The 18,977-nt window shown below is 51.6% G+C and overlaps 2 protein-coding genes across 2 annotated transcripts in view; both read right to left on the bottom strand.

Annotated features, from left to right (window-relative positions):
* NUTF2 (nuclear transport factor 2) overlaps window positions 1-14,095 on the bottom strand; it is a 16,933-nt gene extending 2,838 nt beyond the window's left edge. The window contains exons 1-3 of the mRNA XM_007457264.1: window positions 14,026-14,095; window positions 1,694-1,821; window positions 65-136 (exon numbers count right to left, since the gene is read on the bottom strand). Coding sequence (XP_007457326.1) covers window positions 65-136; window positions 1,694-1,792 — 171 coding nt within the window. The 5' untranslated portion in view covers window positions 1,793-1,821; window positions 14,026-14,095. The remainder of the gene's footprint in view (window positions 1-64; window positions 137-1,693; window positions 1,822-14,025) is intronic.
* Window positions 14,096-17,287: 3,192 nt separating this feature from the next.
* THAP11 (THAP domain containing 11) lies at window positions 17,288-18,282 on the bottom strand. The gene is made up of 2 exons (XM_007457265.1): window positions 17,683-18,282; window positions 17,288-17,632 (listed from the first exon to the last, which is right to left on the bottom strand). Exons 1-2 carry the CDS (start codon window positions 18,280-18,282, stop codon window positions 17,288-17,290), a joined length of 945 nt encoding a protein of 314 aa, XP_007457327.1.
* Between the last annotated feature and the right edge of the window lie 695 nt (window positions 18,283-18,977).

The following is an 18,977-nucleotide window of genomic DNA, read 5'->3' on the forward strand; positions in this document are numbered from 1 at the left end:
GGTGGGCTGTGGCCAGTGGGGTGGGGAAGGAGCTGCCTGCAGCCCAGCCCTGGCCCTTACTTACAGACAATTTCTCCACAATGGCAGCTTTCCCCTGGAATTGCTGTCCTTCCCACGTAAGGCATGACGCGTCAATCTGAAAACCAGGAAACCTGGGGTCAGGGCTTCAGAGCACAAGGAGTATCTCTGAGGCCCTGAAAGGACCCTGAAAAGGGTCTTGCTTGGGGAAATTAGTTCATGTCTTAGTTTCCCTGCCTGTAAAGAAGGAAAATGAGGGTAACTTCCAAACTTTACAGGATGAACAACTTCTTTAATTACACCCCAGCACTGCAGAACCCAAGCTCTGAAAGACTATGTAACAAAATACAAACTTATTAATAAGTAAGTTCACTTCCCACCTTTTATTCAATAAGTTGTATGGCCTTTGATATGCATGAGCTCCAGGCTGGCTATATGTGGCCAGGGCTCAGTCAAAAGCCATCCTGCTGCATGGTCAGTCAGCACCAGTCCCAGAAAAGCCATCAGTGAGTTCCACAGAGGCCCTTCCCATGGGGTCAGGGAGGAATGGAGGCTGACAAGGCCTTGCCTGGGACCCTCCCTACCATCAACATGTAACCCACTACCTTCACTTCTTCCCCACCCCATCTCTCCTGCCACAGCCTTCAGGGGCAGAACTCAAAAGTGCCTCTGCTACTTACCAGCTCTGACATTAAGCAAGCTACTTTTTTTTTTCTCCCCCTGAGTCTCAGTTTCCTGATCTTTAAAAGGAACATGTGCTGAGGTTTATATAAAATGACATACATAAAGTACTCTTTTAGGACCTTGCTAACTCTTCTCTGGGTCAGGCCTGCTTTAATTGATTTTAAAAGCAATAAGGTAGAAGTGCCAAGGATCCCAGAGTCATACCAGTTTGAGTTTTTAAAATTCTCTACCTATGATAATGACAATCAAATACCTGTGCTGGATTTGTTCTTCCACTGGTAAGATCCTTTTCTTTTCTTCAAAATTTCTGAACTGGCCCTGACTTTTTGGAGGGAGACACAAAGGAGTTTGCCCACAGCCCAGTCAGGCTGCAAGGCTATGCTGGATGACTCCTACCTCTCCTATCCTGGGCAGACCTGCTAGGCGTGGCCTGATCAATCACATTTCTGTCTTGGGCAGGGTCAAATACAATTAACTCTTGGTATATATGAACATCACTAAAATAGCAGCAAATCATACCTGCATAGAAGGGTTTCTTGACACACCAACCTCCCTGGACTAACCCCATTTGTTTCCCATGAGCATTCAGCGGCTTTTGGCCCCCCAAAGGAAGGTGGACCTGGGGCCTCCAGGAGAGATCAGCGGGGCACTGATGACGCTTACAGCTGCTGCCTCCAGAGGGCACCATGAGCCCTAGCCTCTGTCTGCTGCTGCCCAATCTAGAACAGAGGTACTCCCAGGACCATGGAACGGCAAGCCCAGAACCTGCTGCCTAGGGTATCAGAATCCAGTCTTATAGATGACAGAAAGGAATGTGTGGACCAGGGAGTTGGGCTAGGCCTTAAGCCCCCTGTGCCATGGAGAGTAGCTCAGATAAAAGGGGACAGCCAAATTCAGTGAGGGCAGCCAGAACTTGTGAACTGGAGGCACTGGCCCAACATCTGAATTGATTCCCTGAGGTCCCGTTCTGGTCCTAGAGCTGAAGACTTACATAAATTGCGCCTAGTTGGGTTCTGTCGTTATCAAATAACTGGTAGTAATGTTGAATGAAGCTGGATCCAATCTGCTCCCAAATTGGCTTGTCTCCCATTCTGGAGCGTCACCCGGCCTCGTTGAGACCTGCAAGTCCAGTGAGACAGGGAGGGTAGTGTTGGTACCTTGGTACCGTGGCAGCAGGAGGTAGCCAGCCAGTCTCCTCACTGACCCCCACCCCTCCCAGACCTCCTTGAGTAGGGAGTCTTTTGCTGAGGTCTGTTCTCCCAGGAAACACAGAGAGGGCCCAGGGAACTGACAGGCGATCCCTCAATACAGACCAGTGCAGGGAGCCCAGAGGTGGACCAGACCCAGACCCTCCTTTGAGGGGCTCTCGTGGATGAAACAGCAGGATGGGTGCTGAGGGTGGAGCCAGGACAAAGGAAGGTCAGAGCAAGTCCAATGGAGGGATGGGCTTTTAAGGAGCTAAGCACTCTCCCCATATCTTTTCATTTAATCCTCTCAACAACCTGCAAGGCGAGAGTTATTGCTATTCTTCCCACTTTGCCAGGTCGGGAACTACTGATGTCTGTATGTGGAGTGTCTTCTATTGCAGCCTTCAGGCCCACTCCTTGTCCTGCTGAGACTCAGCACTCAGTCCCTCAACACTGCCCTCTGGGCTTACTGGCAGGTGGAAGAAGACCCAGTGGGAGTGGGGAGAAATGGCTCCTCAAGGCCCCATTTGCAACAAAGACAGCGAGTGACTCCCCCCCGCACACACTTTGTCTTAAGGAGGCAATTTACGTCTTTGAGGCCAGGTGACATGATTTCGTCACTGATGGGGGTTACATCTACCCACTTCAGAGCTGGAACCATGGGTTCAGAGGATCACAGGTAATAACAGAAATGTTGGGAGGGGAAGTGAAGGCTGTGAGGGGGAAATGTGTCATGTCTTCACATCCCCATCCCAGAACTCGCTCCATCAGAAGGGCTGCCCCTCTCCAGTCTCTGAGGGGGGGAGGAGAGGGAGGGGAGGGGAGGAGAGGGAGGGGAGGGCCCCCCCCGCTACAGATATCAGGGACCCCAGGCTGCTAGACGGAAAACCCAAGCCCCAGATGAAAGAGTCGCTCACGCTTTGGCAGGCCCGGGTAGGGTGGCGTGCATCTCCCTGCAGGATCCATGACAGCAGACCTGTGTGTTGCTCTGTAGTCATCTCTGACTGTAGAGGAGCCCACCCCCTCTCTCCTAATAACAGGAACTCTGAACCAAAGCAGTAAGGAGGTGGGTTTGGCCCTGGCAGACAACCATTGGCAGTAGTGGGATCTCACGCAAGTCACTGCACTTCTTAGGGCCTCAGCCCCCTTCTCTATAAGAGGGTGGAAGCCTGAGGTTGCCAGTGGTTGTGGTCTCACTAAGGGAACCTAGTAAAGCCCTCAACTCAACATGGTAAGTGCTAGTTTGCTCCAGTCCCTATGACCTCACCCAAGGCCAGAAGAGCCAGAGGGAAGGACAGTGTTAGTGGGCAGTGGCTTATCCCCAATCTAGCCAATCTCCCTGCCTGTGACCAACACTCCAGCCAATGAGGGGCCAGGAAGCTGAGCCAGCTTTATTTTAGGTCCCCTAGGAGGTGGTGGCACTAAAAATAGCAGCTCAGTGCTGGGATGACTAAGAAATGTCCAGAAAAGTCTAAAACAAGCAGAGGAGAAAGCTTGGACCCGGTCACGCCTGCTTGGGACAAGGTGTGTCCCAGTTCACACTCTGCCAAGAAATACATCAACAAATGGGAAAAACATAGGATCAACAGCTGGTCCCAGCTGCTCTGTCTTGGTCACATTTCCAAGGGGTCAGACTGTGACTGTACCACATGCAAACTTGGGTTACTGAAGGCAGGACACAGCCCCACATCTCGCATCTCTGCCCCTTCCACCCTAGTATTCACTATGCTTGGCTCACTCATTGTGACCCAACCCTACCACATCATGCTCTCAAGATGCCTTGCTGAGCATCTTGAACTCTGGGGCAGGGGGAAAGCTGGAGGAATGGATGAGGGCCATCTCCCGCTCTGTTCTCAGCAGCCCTCAGGGAAGGTCTTGGAGAAAGGAGTATGCCAGTCAGAAGAAACAACATTAGCAAATGTCTAGAGCCACAGAAAGAGATTAGGGCAGGAAACGGAGAAACTGGAGATGGAGGATGAGGGGAAATAAGGCCAGAAGCTGATCCAAAGAAAAAAAAAGTGGCGCCATGTGGTGGGACAGTGAGGTGAAGGAAGTGGGGGGGTGTTTTTTCCTTTTTCAACATTGTTCTTAACAGTGTGATAACATTATGCTAATACAAAAACTACTTGGCAGAAGTAGTGGTAGAGTAAAGAGGTGGAGGGATAAAAGGACAAGAAGACCCCTTTGGCCCGGTGGAGTGGGGCAGGGCAGAGTGAGCTCTCCTGAGGAACAGGACTGCTCAGGGGCTCCCAGAAAGTGGGAGAAGGAACCTTCAAAAGTATGTGGACTGAAGACTTTGCTTTAAAGATGTCAAATGGGGCCGCTGAGGCCAACACCAACCTCGTTCGAGGCCTGCTTGACCCTGATGTGTTTATCTCTATGTCGTGATCACATCGCCATGTGGTCGGATTCCACTGCCAGCCCACTTTACAGGTGGGAAAACCAAGGTTCAGCTGGTTGCCCCAAGCTCATCCAGTACATCAGTGCTGATACTGGGTTCTCTGGTCAAGGCCACTGCTTGCTTTCTGTTAACTTTGCATCCCTGAGCTCTAAACCACAAGGCTGTCCATGGCCCTCCCCTACAAAACCCTCACCCTTGGGTTAAAGGTCAAACCCCCAAAGCCCCACAGGTGGCTATCCACACCCGTCCCTGACTCCTCAGCCATTCTCTCCTATCTCCATCCAGCTCCACACATAAACACACCAGAACTCTGAGTGCTAGCTCCCTGTGTCTTTTGCACAGGTGAGTCCTCCTGCCGTGATGCCCGCCCTCCCCTCAGGTCACTGTTCAGATGCCACACATTTGGGTCCTCCTTTCCAGACTCAACTGTTGACTCCAACCCCATGTGCAAAGCCATATCAACACACCCAGGGCTCATTCCTCTGCCTAAACACTGTGGCTCTGGGCTGTGAGGGTTCCAGTGTGGTTCCTGCCACACCCGACCCCACCCCCTCAACCTCCCAGCACAGAGTCCAGCAAACTACAGGATTTATAGTTTCTGACTCCAAATCTTCCACAAAGCTTTGCACTCATAGCCAGGAGGCAGCATTCCTGAGTCCAGAAGAAGCAACAGGGTGCAGAGCCCACCTCCCATCCCCATGCAACATAGGGGAGAGGTGCACCAGGCTGGGAGGATGTTCCCCAGGATGGCCAGCCAGCGCTGACCTTGTTTCTAATATATTTATTGTGGAAAGAGCAGCCTGGAAAGAAACAAAATGCCAAGGCTGAGGGGCAGCCTCACATCAGATTGGAGAGTGAGCTTCATGACAGCTTCTCCTACAGCTCTTCCAAGAGGGCTGCTGACCACACCGTCTCCTGCTTCACTTAGGTTGACTAAGGCCAGGCTCCTCGAGGAGCAGCAATGACCTTGGTGATCTCTCACCCACTGAGCATCAGCCTTCACTGACCCTTAGGTCTCTGTGGGTGCAAAGACACTCTAAAAATGTCTCATAAACCATGGCCCTTTCCCAATAAATTTGCGCAGAGGCAGAGATGCCCCAGCCTTGTGAATGATTTCAAGTCATTCATACTCCCTGAGGTTGTCACAGACCCCAGGTTAAAACCTCTGGCCCAGGAGGTTCCACTGGGTAACAGAAAAAACTTCATTTTTATCCTCAAATTCTGGGTCAGTGTTTCCATATTTTGAAACTTGAAACAGCAATGTCTGGCTGATAATGTCTCATTTTCACTAATGTGTATTACGTGTAGAAATGTGCTAAGGGCTTTACATGCATTTGTTCTAACACCCTGTGAGTCAATTCCCATGTTAGACATGAGCAAAATGAGGCCCAGCAAGGTCAGCTAATTTGCTCAAGGTTACAAGCCTAATAAATGGTGGAACTGGATGGAACCAGGCTTAGTGGACTCCAGAGCCAGGACTCCCAGTGATAACTAGTCTGGAGATAAAAATGAACAACATGGGGGCTTCCCTGGTGGTGCAGTGGTTAAGTATCTGTCTGCCAACGCAGGGGACACGGGTTCAAGCCCCGGTCCGGGAAGATCCCATATGCCGCGGAGCAACTAAGCCCGTGCGCCACAACTACTGAGCCTGCACTCTAGAGCCTGTGAGCTACAACTACTGAGCCTATGTGCCACAACTACTGAAGCCCGCACACCTAGAGCCTGTGCTCTGCAACAAAAGCCACCACAATGAAGCCTGTGCACCACAACGAAGAGTAGCCCCCACTAGCCGCAACTAGAAAAAGCCCGCGTACAGCAATGAAGACCCAACACAGTCAAAAATAAATAAAAATAAAATAAATAAATTTTAAAAAAAATGAACAACACGTAGGGCTGAAGCCCTGATCTCTGACCCTGGCTTTCTCGGACAGGGGCAAGACAGGTCCGAACCAGGGCTTCTGCCTCCAAACAAAGGCACCAGGCAGACTGCCACACTAAACAATGGGTGTTTTCACAGGGGATGATCTCACAGTTTTCCCAAATCTTCAATGTCACAAACCCATTCTACCATCTCAGCAAAACAGATATAGATGCTGGCCTAGCTGGACCTGGGTCAGGGCTGGAGGCAGGAGAGTAATGAGGAAGAGGACATTACTGACTCCAGACTAATAAAACAGAAGGATGCTCACCTCTGAGGGCCCATCACCGAGGTCCGCAGAGAATGCCAGATATGCTGAGCTTATAGTGGGACCCTTGAAATTGGCACCAACCATCTCTATTACCCTCACACCTACTGTCTGCTAGGCCTCCAAGAGCCCTGAAGCAGAGGCTGAGAAGGACTCCGACAGGTGGGACTGACAGACAACCTTGGCTTAAACCCAGAGCACAGGCGTGCACTGTGGGGAGTGAGAGGGAAGGCTGCATAGTGCCTGTCCTTCAGGAACAAACTGCACCTCTTTCCATGATCTGAAGGGTGCTGTATATCCTGTCCTACGGCCCTCCAATGACTTCCCTTCCCATTCCCCACTGACAAAGTCTCAACCATTTATCCTGCCTTCAAGGCCCTGGGTGACCTGGCCTCCCAGCTATCCAACCTTGTCTCCTGCCACCCACTCCTTCCCGTCCTCTGCAGCCACTCTGGGCATTTTCCTGTTTCTGGAACATGTTGAGCCTGTCTCACTGGAGGGGTTTGCAACTGTTGATCCTTCTACCTGACTGCCCTTCTTCGTAGATCTTCATGTGTCTGCCTCCTTGTCACATATGTGTCAGGTCAAATGTTACCTCCTCATAGATACCTTCAGACACTGTGAGCACTCGGTCTAAAGCTGCCACCCAGTTACTCACTCCACCACCCCGTTTCACCTTCTTAGCACTTGTCACTGCATGAGACTGTCACATTTACATATGTTTATGGTCCGTCTCCCTGACCGGGGCACCCCTGTTCCCATGGTGCCTGGCCCAGCCCCTCTGCTCTGGAGGAGTGAGTTCTGGGCAAACCCTGTTCAATTTAAGTGGTCAAGTGACCCACTTCCCCTCCTCCCACACCTTCTGTCCAAGTTGTCAGAAAACAATCCTTTGCTGTCCACCCAGCCATCTGTCTGAGGCGTGTGGGAAGTGGGGCTTAGCCCCAAACACCCTCCCTCCCCCGACAAGGCTCTGATCACCTGAGGGACAACTGGGGCTGAATAGCAGGCATACAACCACTTCCCTCAAAGTCTTGGCCTCTAGCTTGCTTCTCCTCTCCCTCATGGTATGACCCTCTGACCCTGTCTCTTCATCAGTAATTATGAGGATGTTAGGGGTAATCAACTGAGGGTATAAAGCAGGACTCAGCTGTAAGCAGTCATTGGCAGGTGCTAGGTGAATACTAGGTCAAGAGCTAAGAAGAAGGTGGGTATCGCAGTCTCCTGTAGGGACACCACACTAAAGAGCAGCCTGGACCGAGGACTGGCAACAGCCTCGTCCACCACTCCCCTGCCTGAAGTTGGGAGGGAGATCAGCTAAGGTCTGCTGCCCAGATGGCTGGCCAGGACAGAACCCTCTCCTGGGGCAGACCCCTGATGTCTAGGTGCCCCCAGCACCCTAAGGGCCTTTTCCTTCTCTTCTATTTGAAGAAAGGGCTCCAGAGATTTCAGGCTGCCCTGGCTGGCCCAGAAGGTGAATCCCGAGACCTGCATTGTAGTCCTTCTGCTAGATGCTTATTCAGTCCTTGAGTGGCCACCCCTTCCCAGGTGGCTCAGGGATCTCTGAGGCCCCTGTCCTAGAGAGCTCCCATCCATGAACTTGCTGGTTCATGTACTGTAAGTCAAACTCCTGTAAGCCAAACAGTTACATGTGTTCTCTCATTGGAGTCTCACAGCCCTGTAAAGCTGGTGTGATTAGTGTAACTTTGTAGGTGAAGAAACCAAGACTCTGAGAGATTAGGAAAGAATTCAAGACCACAGAAGGCCACTGGCATAGTCAGCATTAAAATGTCCACAAAATTGGCCTGGACTGGAACAGCTGAGAGCCCATGTCAACCAGCAGAAAGCATAGATGGCAAAATGAGGCTGTGAGGAATGCAGCCCAGGCCTTTTCTTCCCCTTTGAAACCAGCAAGCTCCATGGCCATCAGAACAGAAAGCCTCTAAGTGCATGCTCAGCCTGTCAAAGCAGGTTTACAACCTACAAATGAGAACTTGCCTTGACCTGGGCCTGACCATCTCTGCAAGTGAACCAATATCTCTTTACAGACATCCTTCCAGGGGGCCACAGTTTCTGCCCTGGTGAGACCCAGTGGCTCTAATGCAGTACCTGAGGCTTTAAGAAACAAACATTCCAGAATTCCCCCAGTTTACTGAGGCAAACTACCCTCAGTTCCCAGGTACCTTGGACACACCCCTCTCATGAGGGGAGGTTCTCCTTCTCCAGTGTAGCCCCCACTCCAGCCTGGGTGCTTAAGGAGTTGGTACATAGCGGGTACCAGCAACAAATAAAGAGAAAGGCCCAGGGTAGTGAGAAGGGCCAACCCCAGCTCTCTTGTGTTCCTCTTCCCTGGCCACTAAGACACTTCCCTAGTTGTAGCCAGACCTGAGCAAATGATTCCTTCCAGGAAGACGCATTCCAGCTGACAGGGTGAGAAGCAGAAGGTGCCACACAGACCTGGTGGTAAGGGTGATGACCAGACTGATCAGTCACTCCAGACTGACTCCAGGCCTGGAAGTCACTGCAGGGATAACCCACCGCTGTGGCCTCCCTCAGGGAGAGTCTTCAAGAATTCCTGTCACATACGGTCAAAGCAAGAGAATCTCAAAGTTAGGGAGGGGGTAGCCAACTCAAATCCAACTCCACACACACAAACATCCTCAAATGGCCCATCAGAAAAAAATAACTTTAAAAAGAGGCCCATCAGCATATACAACAAACCCACAGCAAACATCATTCTCAATGGTGAAAAACTGAAAGCATTTCCTCTAAGATCAGGAACAAGACAAGGATGTCCACTCTCACCACTATTATTCAACATAGTTTTGGAAGTCCTAGCCACGGCAGTCAGAGAAGAAAAAGAAATGAAAGGAATACAAATTGGAAAAGAAAAAGTAAAACTGTCACTGTTTGCAGATGACATGATACTATACATAGGGAATCCTAAAGATGCCACCAGGAAACTATTAGAGCTCATCAATGAATTTGGTAAAGTTGTAGGATACAAAATTAATGCACAGAAATCTCTTGCAGTCCTATGCAATAATGATGAAAAAATCTGAAAGAGAAATTAAGGAAACACTCCCATTTACCAATGCAACAAAAAGAATAAAATACCTAGGAATAAACCTACCTAAGGAGACAAAAGACCTGTATGAAGGAAACTATAAGACAGTTATGAAAGAAATTAAAGACAACACAAACAGATGGAGAGATATACCATGTTCTTGGATTGGAAGAATCAATGTTGTGAAAATGACTATACTATCCAAAGCAATCTACAGATTCAGTGCAAACCCTATCAAATTACCAGTGGCATTTTTTACAGAACTAGAACAAAAAATCTTAAAATTTGTATGGAGACACAAAAGACCCCGAATAGCCAAAGCAGTCTTGAGTGAAAAAAACGGAGCTGGAGGAATCAGACTCCCTGACTTCAGACTATACTACAAAGCTACAGTAAAGAAGACTATGGCACTGGCACAAAAACAGAAATATAGATCAATGGAACAGGATAGAAAGCCCAGAGATAAACCCACACACCTATGGTCAACTAATCTACGACAAAGGAGGCAAGGATATACAATGGAGAAAAGACAGTCTCTTCAATAAGTGGTGCTGGGAAAACTGGACAGCTACATGTAAAAGAATGAAATTAGAACACTCCCTAACACCACCCACAAAAATAAACTCAATATGGATTCGAGACCTAAACATAAGACTGGACACTATAAAACTCTTAGAGGAAAACATAGGAAGAACACTCTCTGACATAAATCACAGCAAGATCTCTTTTGATCCACCTCCTAGAGTAATGGAAACAAAAACAAAAATAAATAAATGGGACCTAATGAAACTTAAAAGCTTTTGCAAAGCAAAGGAAACTACAAAGAACATGAAAAGACAGCCCTCAGAATGGGAGACAATATTTGTAAACAAATCAATGGACAAAGGATTAATCTCCAAAATATATAAACAACCCATGCAGCTCAATATCAAAAAAATAAACAACCCAATCTAAAAATGGGCAGAAGACCTAAATAGACATTTCTCCAAAGACATACAGATGGCCAAGAAGCACATGAAAAGATGCTCAACATCACTAATTATTAGAGAAATGTAAATCAAAACTACAATGAGGTATCACCTCATACCAGTTAGAATGGGCATTATCAGCAAATCTACAAACGGGACTTGCCTGGTGGCGCAGTGGCTAAGAATCCGCCTGCCAACGCAGGGGACACAGGTTCGACCTATGGTCTGGGAAGATCCCACATGCCACAGAGCAACTAAGCCCGTGCACCACAACTACGGAGCCTACGCTCTAGAGCCCGTGAGCCACAACTACTGAAGTCCGCGTGCGTAGAGCCTGTGCTCCACAACAAGAGAAGCCACTGCAATGAAAAGCCCGCCTGCCGCAACGAAGAACAGCTCCAACTCACTGCAACTAGAGAAAGCCTACGCACAGCGATGAAGACCCAACACAGCCAAAAATAAATAAATAGAACAAATAAATTTTATTAAAAAAAAAAGAAAATCTACAAACAACAAATGCTGGAGAGGGTGTGGAGAAATCGGAACCCTCCTGCACTGTTGGTGGGAATGTCAATTGATACAGCCACTATGGAGAACAGTATGGAGGTTCCTTAAAAAACTAAAAACAGAATTACCATATGACCCAGCAATCCCACTACTGGGCATATACCCAGAGAAAACCATAATTCAAAAAGACACATGCACCCCAATGTTCACTGCAGCACTATTTACAATAGCCAAGCCATGGAAGCAACCTAAATGCCCATTAACAGACAAATGGATAAAGAAGATATAGTATATACATACAATGGAATATTACTCAGTCATAAAAAGGAACGAAATTGGGTCATTTGTAGAGATGTGGATGGACCTAGAGGCTGTCATACAGAGTGAAGTAAGTCAGAAAAAGAAAAACAAATATCGTATATTAACGCATACATGTGGAACCTAGAAAAATGGTACAGATGAACCGGTTTGCAGGGCAGAAATAGAGACACAGATGTAGAGAACAAACGTATGGACACCAAGAGGGGAAAGTGGCGGGGTGGTGGTGGGATGAATTGGGAGATGGGGACTGACATGTATACACTAATATGTATAAAACAGATAACTAATAAGAACCTGCAGTATAAAAAATTAAATTAAATTAAATTACAGAAAATTAAAAAAGAGGCCCATTGGGCTTCCCTGGTGGGGCAGCAGTTTAAAGTCCGCCTGCTGATGCAGGGGACGCGGGTTCGTGCTCTCCATGTCACTAAGGGACCTAGTTGAGCTGGCTGAGAACCCAGCAACCTCACAGCCTGCCCGCTTGCTTACGCAGCCATATCCTAACTGTCCCATGCCAGGCCCCACCTCCCAAGTCAGCCCTACATGAATAGAGGGTGCAGACTGATTCTGGAGAACCTCAGGGTTCTTTAACGATTAGAATGAGAGGGAGGGACCTGAATTCCTCCTGTTCCCAAGTAACCTTTGTTCCTTTTTCCCAAGGAACAGCAGCATTTTGACCGTGAAGAAAACCCTTGTTTTCAAGTCACCTAGGGCTTTGCAATGTGTGAACTAATCCACAGCCATAAAGCCTAATTCACCTGACACCAGTGTCCTAGAAAGAACCAACCCAGACAATCTCAAGGTCTTGGAACAACTACTTATAGCACTAAGAGATCCAATCACACTGATCCTATTTGTGTCCTGTGGGTGGTCCCTCCTTTTTGCCCACCTCCACTGGCAAGCCAGGCCTCTCCTAAGTCTGCTGAATGAACCTGACTCCCATGTGCTTGTGGCCTAGGAGGGTTGAGTCCAGAGAGAACGCTGGCCCTGGTGACGAGATCTGGACAGAACCTTCCTTGCCTGTCCTCCTTAACCAGGGAGAATGCAATTCAACTGCAGGAAAACTTCCAAGGCTAGAGTTCAATGACCAGAAAAATATTACCTGGGGAAATACTCAAGGAAAAAAAATTCCAAGGATGGTGGCTTCCTGCATCACAGGCCTAACTCAACTCTCCTAAAAGAACTGCATGCTGCTGAGGCCAGGTCCGCAGAGACTTAGCTGCTTCTTTATCCCTGCAAGAACTGTGGCTCAGAAGCTACACTGGGGTCAGAGGAATCAAGGCTTAACGAACTGTCTCTTCTCCATATCCCATGGTCTTCTCTGGACTTGTCCCTTAATTTTATCACCAATCAAGAGTGCCTTTACAAAGCCTGCTAGAAGACTACTCTATGGCTAGATACTTCCCTACTCCCAGAAATCAATGGAGTCCTTGGAGCCATGATTAAAGGCAATTTCCCAAGGCCCAACCAGCTTCCTGCCTGTTCATAGGTCACTCAGTTGGAAAGTGAGCAGGCAGGTGAGGGAAGCCTGACTTTCTGCAGCCTCCAGCTCTAGTCCTGCCACCAAGGCTTCAGAAGGGCCTCACAGAGCATGAATCTGAGCCCCACAGCCCAGATATGCCCCATGCCCAATGTTGCTTGCAGCCCAGCCTCTTGTTTGGCAGTAGGCTCAGGGACCTCAGACCTGGATTCTACTTTCCCCTCCATTAAACCCCACCTTACCATTACCATTCTTATCGAATCATCCTCCTCTGTGGGAAAAGGGCAGATTGACTCTGGGAGGGGCAGAAGTGAGGATTAGGCTGTGCTGAAGAGATCTAACGATGTGTTGGAGGCTCACACATTCAGCCTTACCTCCTTGGCATCTTCCCTCCCTTCCCTCCCTCCACTAACGCGGCCGGCCAACCCACCCACGGCTGGGGCCTGATCACTGACAGAGAGAAGGGCGGGGACTGAGCCTACGAGTCCGGAGCCGCCTCATCTCATCAGGCCAGATCCTCCAAGACTGGCCGGGGATGAAGTCCCACGTGGAACCCCCTCCCTACCCCAGATTCCCTGACCCTGGCCTCGATGCAGGAGAATTTGAGATCCAGAGTGGGAGATAGGTTTCGTGCACTCTCGGCGGGCAGACAAGCAAGGGAGCGTTCACCTACATCCTAGCCGAGCTATGGTTGAGAACCGGGTGAGGGTAGGGCTGCGGCAGGCGGGCGCCCTTACCCAGTGCTGACTCCGGAGCGGGCCGGGTGGCACCTGCCCATCCCCGGATCCTTGGCAGGCGGGCGGCAGGACTGGGGTCCGCCCGCTAGCCTGCCTGCAGAGTTTGCAGGACTCGGGCTGGCCGGGCTAGGCCAGACGGGGCGGGGCCCGGAGAGCCCCATCCGGGTGGTCCACAACAGAGAAAAAGGCCCGGCCCCGGCGCGGTCCGGTATGCCAGCCACGGGCACGGTACGCCTGAAATGGGTTCCTGGCTGTCTCTGTGTTCCCCCCGGCCGCCGCCTCAGAGGACCGACGGGAGGCGGAGCCGCGCGCGACACATGGCCCCGGCCCCGCGCGGCTTCGGGCCGCCGCGGTTCTTGGTGGAAGAGCAATGTCTACAATTTTGCCACCACTGCAGTTTATGAGTCCCAGGTGGTGCAGCGCGGCTCCTGCGGCCCAGCCCCCGCCCCAGCGCGCTAGCCCCGACACTCACCCGAGGGGCTGGCACGATGGCGGCAGCGGCGGCGGCAACCCAGCGCGGTCTGCGACCGACTGTCCCTTCCCCCTTGCCTTCCCTTGCCACCCCGCTGCACTCTGGGAAACGCAGTTCCCCCTTTCTCCTTTTTGGCATAGGTGCGCCAGGAGAAAACTACAGTTCCCGACGTCCTATGCGCCGAGGCCCAGACACGGCCCGCAGCGCGGGAGGGGAGACTAAGTCAGGGAGGGAGGCCGCCGAGGCGAGCCCCTGAGAATTGTGGTCTAGCGGAAGCCTCTGGAACACCCGAGCTTGGCGCCAGGCGAGGGTCAGGGCTCAGTTATCGCAAAGTCCCAGCTGGTCCGGCTCAGCTCTGGTTGCGCGGCCGTTCGGTGTTGGCCCCGCCTCCGTGGGAGCTCGGCCTGGCCCCAAACTGGCCTAGCCGCCCCTCCCTGGGCCCCTGAGCTGTTTCCGCTCGCAAAGCCCCCTCCCTTTTGGTGCTGTGGCCGCCCCTGCAGCCCCTTCGAGTGTTGCTCTAAGGCCAGCCGGGGCGGAACGCACAGCTTCTGTTTGTCCCAACATTCTTGCGCCCTGCTTGATGCTAGTCGGACCCAAAGCTGGTTTCAAGCAGGCGAGGCTTTTCTTGGGCTGGAGACAAGATTACTCTTTAGATTTCTGCAGTTAGGGTCTACAAGACATTCTCACAAGTTTGGTTTTTGTTTTTTTTCCAGCAGGCATGGCAGCTAAGAGTTTCATTTTTATTAAGAGAAAAGAGTAATAACTGGCACGCCCAAACCTTCCCCGTGATTTAAGTGATAAAATTGTCCATAATCTCCCTCCCACCCATTGCCCTTTCCTTTCAACCCCCATTTTTCATCGTTTCCCGGGCAACGCAAACATTTGAAGTAAGGCCTGTCTCTAGTTCAGGCCTGCTGGGGAAATGCTCTGCAGCTAAGCCAGGGGGATCAGGTAAAGCCAGGTAAAGTTTATAGCAAGTCTTCTCCTAACCAGAGATCTCTCAGTTCTCTTGTTCTTCCAGAAGGGTCCTTCACAGATCCTCACTGTCACCCCCACCGCTCCTCCCGGGAACGCCTCATACAACCAGGCTATTCTGTTTAATTAAATCCCAGATCTGTATTACTTTGCCTGACTAGATTCTTCTCTTAATAGTCAGGGAGACTCTGTATTGCCCTGCTTGTGGTGTATCTAGGACCTCCCTTGCTCTGAGCTGTCCTCCCCTCCAGAAGCTAAAACACCAGATAGGTTGTGTGCTCACAACATCCAGACACCAGAGAGTCCTAGCCAGTCTGGCCCTCACCCTGTCCTGGGAGTGCTGCTGAGAGGTTCAAGTGAGCCAAAGCTGAAACAGTCTAAGTCCCTTCAACACACAGGAGCTAAAGGACACACTAAAGAGCATGGCTTGGGGCTGTGAAAGTCCTCACTCCTAATGAAGGAGGGTGGGGACCGTTGAGCAACTGATCCAATACCTACCCATAAAGGGCTTCAGTCCCACATGGCCTGGAAGGGCACTGCTGTGCTTCCACCACCTTAGGACAAGCCAGAACTAACCCTAGGAAGGGAGAGATACAGTCCCTTCCACATCTAGGTACCTGCACAACCTATCTCCCACCCCTCCTCCCCACCACAGACTTGTTTCTCAAGTCAGTGCCAAGGGGCCAGAAGGAGAGCAGAAATTAGAGAGACATTAATTTTAGAGTCATTCCAGTTTGAAACCACAGGGAAAGCCCCCAGGTAAGTGGCTTTTTCCATAAGTAACAGAGAAAGGAGTCATATGTTTTATGGAGCCCAATAAGTGTCCATTTGTGCCCCAACACCCATGTTAAACATGGCTAGCTTTAAAGGCATTTGTAGCTAGCTTTGAGCTAAATTACTTGGAACTATAGATAAAAATGTCACCTTGCCGCTACAATATCCAATCTAAAGAAAGATGCTAACAGCCAAGAAAATAAGTCAAGGGGTCACAAATACCAACTCCTATGCTTAAAGTCCTCTCTGGATCCACCTCCTTCACAATGAAAGTGTACCAAAGTCAAAGGTATATGTATAAGAGTCCATGGCTGGCTCCAGCTACAGTCTTCACTGATTTAAGTAACTGCATGCCCATGTGTGCCAGACACCAAACTAGGCCTAAGGGCTATAATACTGAGCAAAATTCAACTCCAGCTGAAAATTCTTAAGGAATTCAAAACCCTCAGAGAAGTGGGCTGCCACAATTCAGTTTAGTTGTCAGTTGCTCCTTCTCCCAGTTGAAAGGACACAGGGAGCTAACCCATGGACAAACCAGGACCATTTGGTGCAGTTTCCAAACTCTTCGAGGTGAGCTGGAACTCTGCAAAGACCTTATGAGGCCAGGGTCCTTGTGCTTAGGGACTCTTTATGGAGAAACCTAGTCACTGAAGAATCTCTACTCTCAGGGTCAGCCTGGTCCTTGAGACCTAAGGCGGCGAAGGTGGAGGCCTATCAGGAAGTCCATCTCCCCATGTTTCAGGGACCCTTAGCTGAATCCTTTTAAAAATAAATTGGCGAAACCCAAATAAAAACCTTACTTTCTGTTTAATCTGTTTTGCCAAACAAACACAGTGAAAACTTTAGTCTGACTAATTGTACAGAAAATAGAATTTGTAACCAGTAGCAAACATAACAGGATAGACCTAAGTCCCTGGTAAGCTGGATCTCCAACAGGTCACCTAGATCCCCTTGTCGATGGCCTCCTGGGAGGGAGGTCCTAGGAGGCAGAGGCACAGATCTGCCAGTCCCCATCAGAATCACAGGCTGCACCTGGGAAGGAAAAGCACAAAAAGTAGAACTGATGTTACTTGGATCTCTTATCACTACACACAGAAGAGTTGTCTCTGATTGCTGGCCAAACTCAAGGTTTAGTTGTTTTCCCAAAGCCACAGTCCTTGGGCATCTCGCCTGCATCCCTAGGGGATAAATTTCAAGTTCAGTGGTTCTGAAGCCTCTGCTTAACCAGAACCTGCAACATAAACTTGGGGTTGGGGAGTGAAGGTAGGGAGGGGTAGACAAAGTCATAATTGCTGGTGTCACCAGTGCAGAGTCCGAGATCCCAGACTTCAGGACCTTGCTTCAGGAGGAAACAAGAGAGGGTGCTTGGTCACCAGCAAAAGAGTCCAGCTGCCCTAAGGCTCAGTACTGCCAACCAGTGCCCCAGGAGTATGAGGGAGTTCAACAGCGGCGGCCTCAGGTCCCTCTAAGCTGGCAGGAGTCTGGGAGTCCCGAAGGCCGAAAGGGGACTCGTTCACATTCCGTGCTTCTTGCGGATGACAGCCATGGCCAGCAGCCGATCCTTCTCGCGTAGTTCTTCACGGAGTTTGGCCTCGGTGAGACGCAGGTGACGGATGCTGCCCTTCATCTCCTTCATCTTCACCTCCATCAGCGCCAGGATGTCCCGCTGCTCGTTCAGCTTGCGCAATAGCTCCTCCTCTGTGGTGCCTGACGACAACGAGTACGAGTGGTCGGAGCCAGTATCAGGGAAGCCCTCTTCCCCGACCACCACCAACTGGGGGCCAATGGGGCACTCGGCGGCCTCCAGCCCTGCTGTAGCAGCCTCTAGCTCCGACGCAGCGGCTGCGGCGGGTGCGCCCTCTGCGGCCGCGAACTCCACTTGTACCGCTCCGACGCAGCGGCTGCGGCGGCTGCGCCCTCTGCGGCCGCGAACTCCACTTGTACCGTCAGGTCAATGGGCTTCACATCTTCTCCCGTGGGAGTGGTGGGCACCGGAGGCACGGATCCCGGAGCCTGGCTGCTGTCCACAGCAGCCTGAAGGGTGAGAAGCACAGCCGCAGAAGCAGATACCAGGTTCGGCTGCAGCTGGGCGGTCTGGGCAGTGGAGGCAGACGGCGACGGCTGCTGCTGCTGCTGCTGCTGCTGCTGCTGTTGTTGCTGCTGCTGCTGTTGCTGCTGCTGCTGCTGCTGCTGCTGCTGCCTGCGGCGGGCGGCTGCGGCCCCCGCGGGTCTGCGTGCTACTTTGCGCTCGTTGACGCCGCGCAGCGGGAAGATGGTGGGGACCCGCACCGTGTAGGTTTTGCGGCCGCCCTGGAAGTGAACGCTGCAGAGACGGTGGCCCGTGGTGGGCTGGAAGGTGGAGAAGCACCCACTGACGCCGGCACGGGACACATTCTTGAGCCAAAGGCGCCGCAGCTCAGCGTCCTTGGGAAACGTGTAGAAGTGCAACGCCTTGTCCCGGTGCGAGTTGTTGTAGCAGCCTGGCACGCAGCACGTAAAGCCAGGCATGGCTGCGCCGCGCGGCCCGGCCCGGCCCACCGGCCTTCTGAGCCTTTCGACGGCCCGGTCTGTATGCCGCCGCCCGCCCCTCGACGGGCGGCACCGCGCGAGGCCTTGGGCGGCCTCCCACTACTGCCGCCCGGCACGGCCGGCCTGGCCCGGCGCCCCGTGCCCAGAATACGCCTCCCCTCGGCCCGCGCCGAGCCAGCCTCCCAGCCGCCCGCCTGCGCTCCTGAGTGGGCCCCAGGGACGCCGCGAAGGACCGCCTGGGAAAGAGGACTACGCCCCCCACAATGCACCGCGGCAGAAGCCTCTCACTTCCGGAGCGGGGGCGCGCTTGTTCCGGCCTCTTTTTAGGGCACCGCGACAGCCCAAGTAGAGCGGACTCTTCCCCTACACGGCTCACCCTCGGCGGACTAGAGAGGCGTATTCGGTTGGAACTCTGTCGCTTGGAGCGCCCTTCGCAAGGACCTGGAATCCTGATGGGGGTCGGGCGGCGCGCGTCTCTCCAGTGCGCAAGCGCCCTGGGTATGTGCCCACGGAAACTACAAATCCCGATATGCCTTGCGCTAAACTTGGCGGCTGCGGCCTGGAGCGCCGCCTAAGGGAAAGGTCGGATTGCAAGCGGACCAGGATTCGGACGAGGTTGTGTTGTTCGCCGGAAGCGGTCCCCCAGCCCTGAGCTGCTGAGTCCACGGCATTCC

Source organism: Lipotes vexillifer, unplaced genomic scaffold (assembly GCF_000442215.2).
Source record: "Lipotes vexillifer unplaced genomic scaffold, Lipotes_vexillifer_v1.1 scaffold504, whole genome shotgun sequence".
In the NCBI taxonomy this organism is placed as follows: domain Eukaryota; kingdom Metazoa; phylum Chordata; class Mammalia; order Artiodactyla; family Lipotidae; genus Lipotes; species Lipotes vexillifer.

Coding starts and splice junctions, on each gene's coding strand:
- THAP11 (XM_007457265.1), bottom strand. CDS start 18,282: ATGCCTGGCTTTACGTGCTGCGTGCCAGGCTGCTACAACAACTCGCAC. Junction 17,633..17,682: donor CGGCCGCAGAGGGCGCAGCC/GCCGCAGCCGCT, acceptor GCGGCCGCAGAG/GGCGCACCCGCCGCAGCCGC.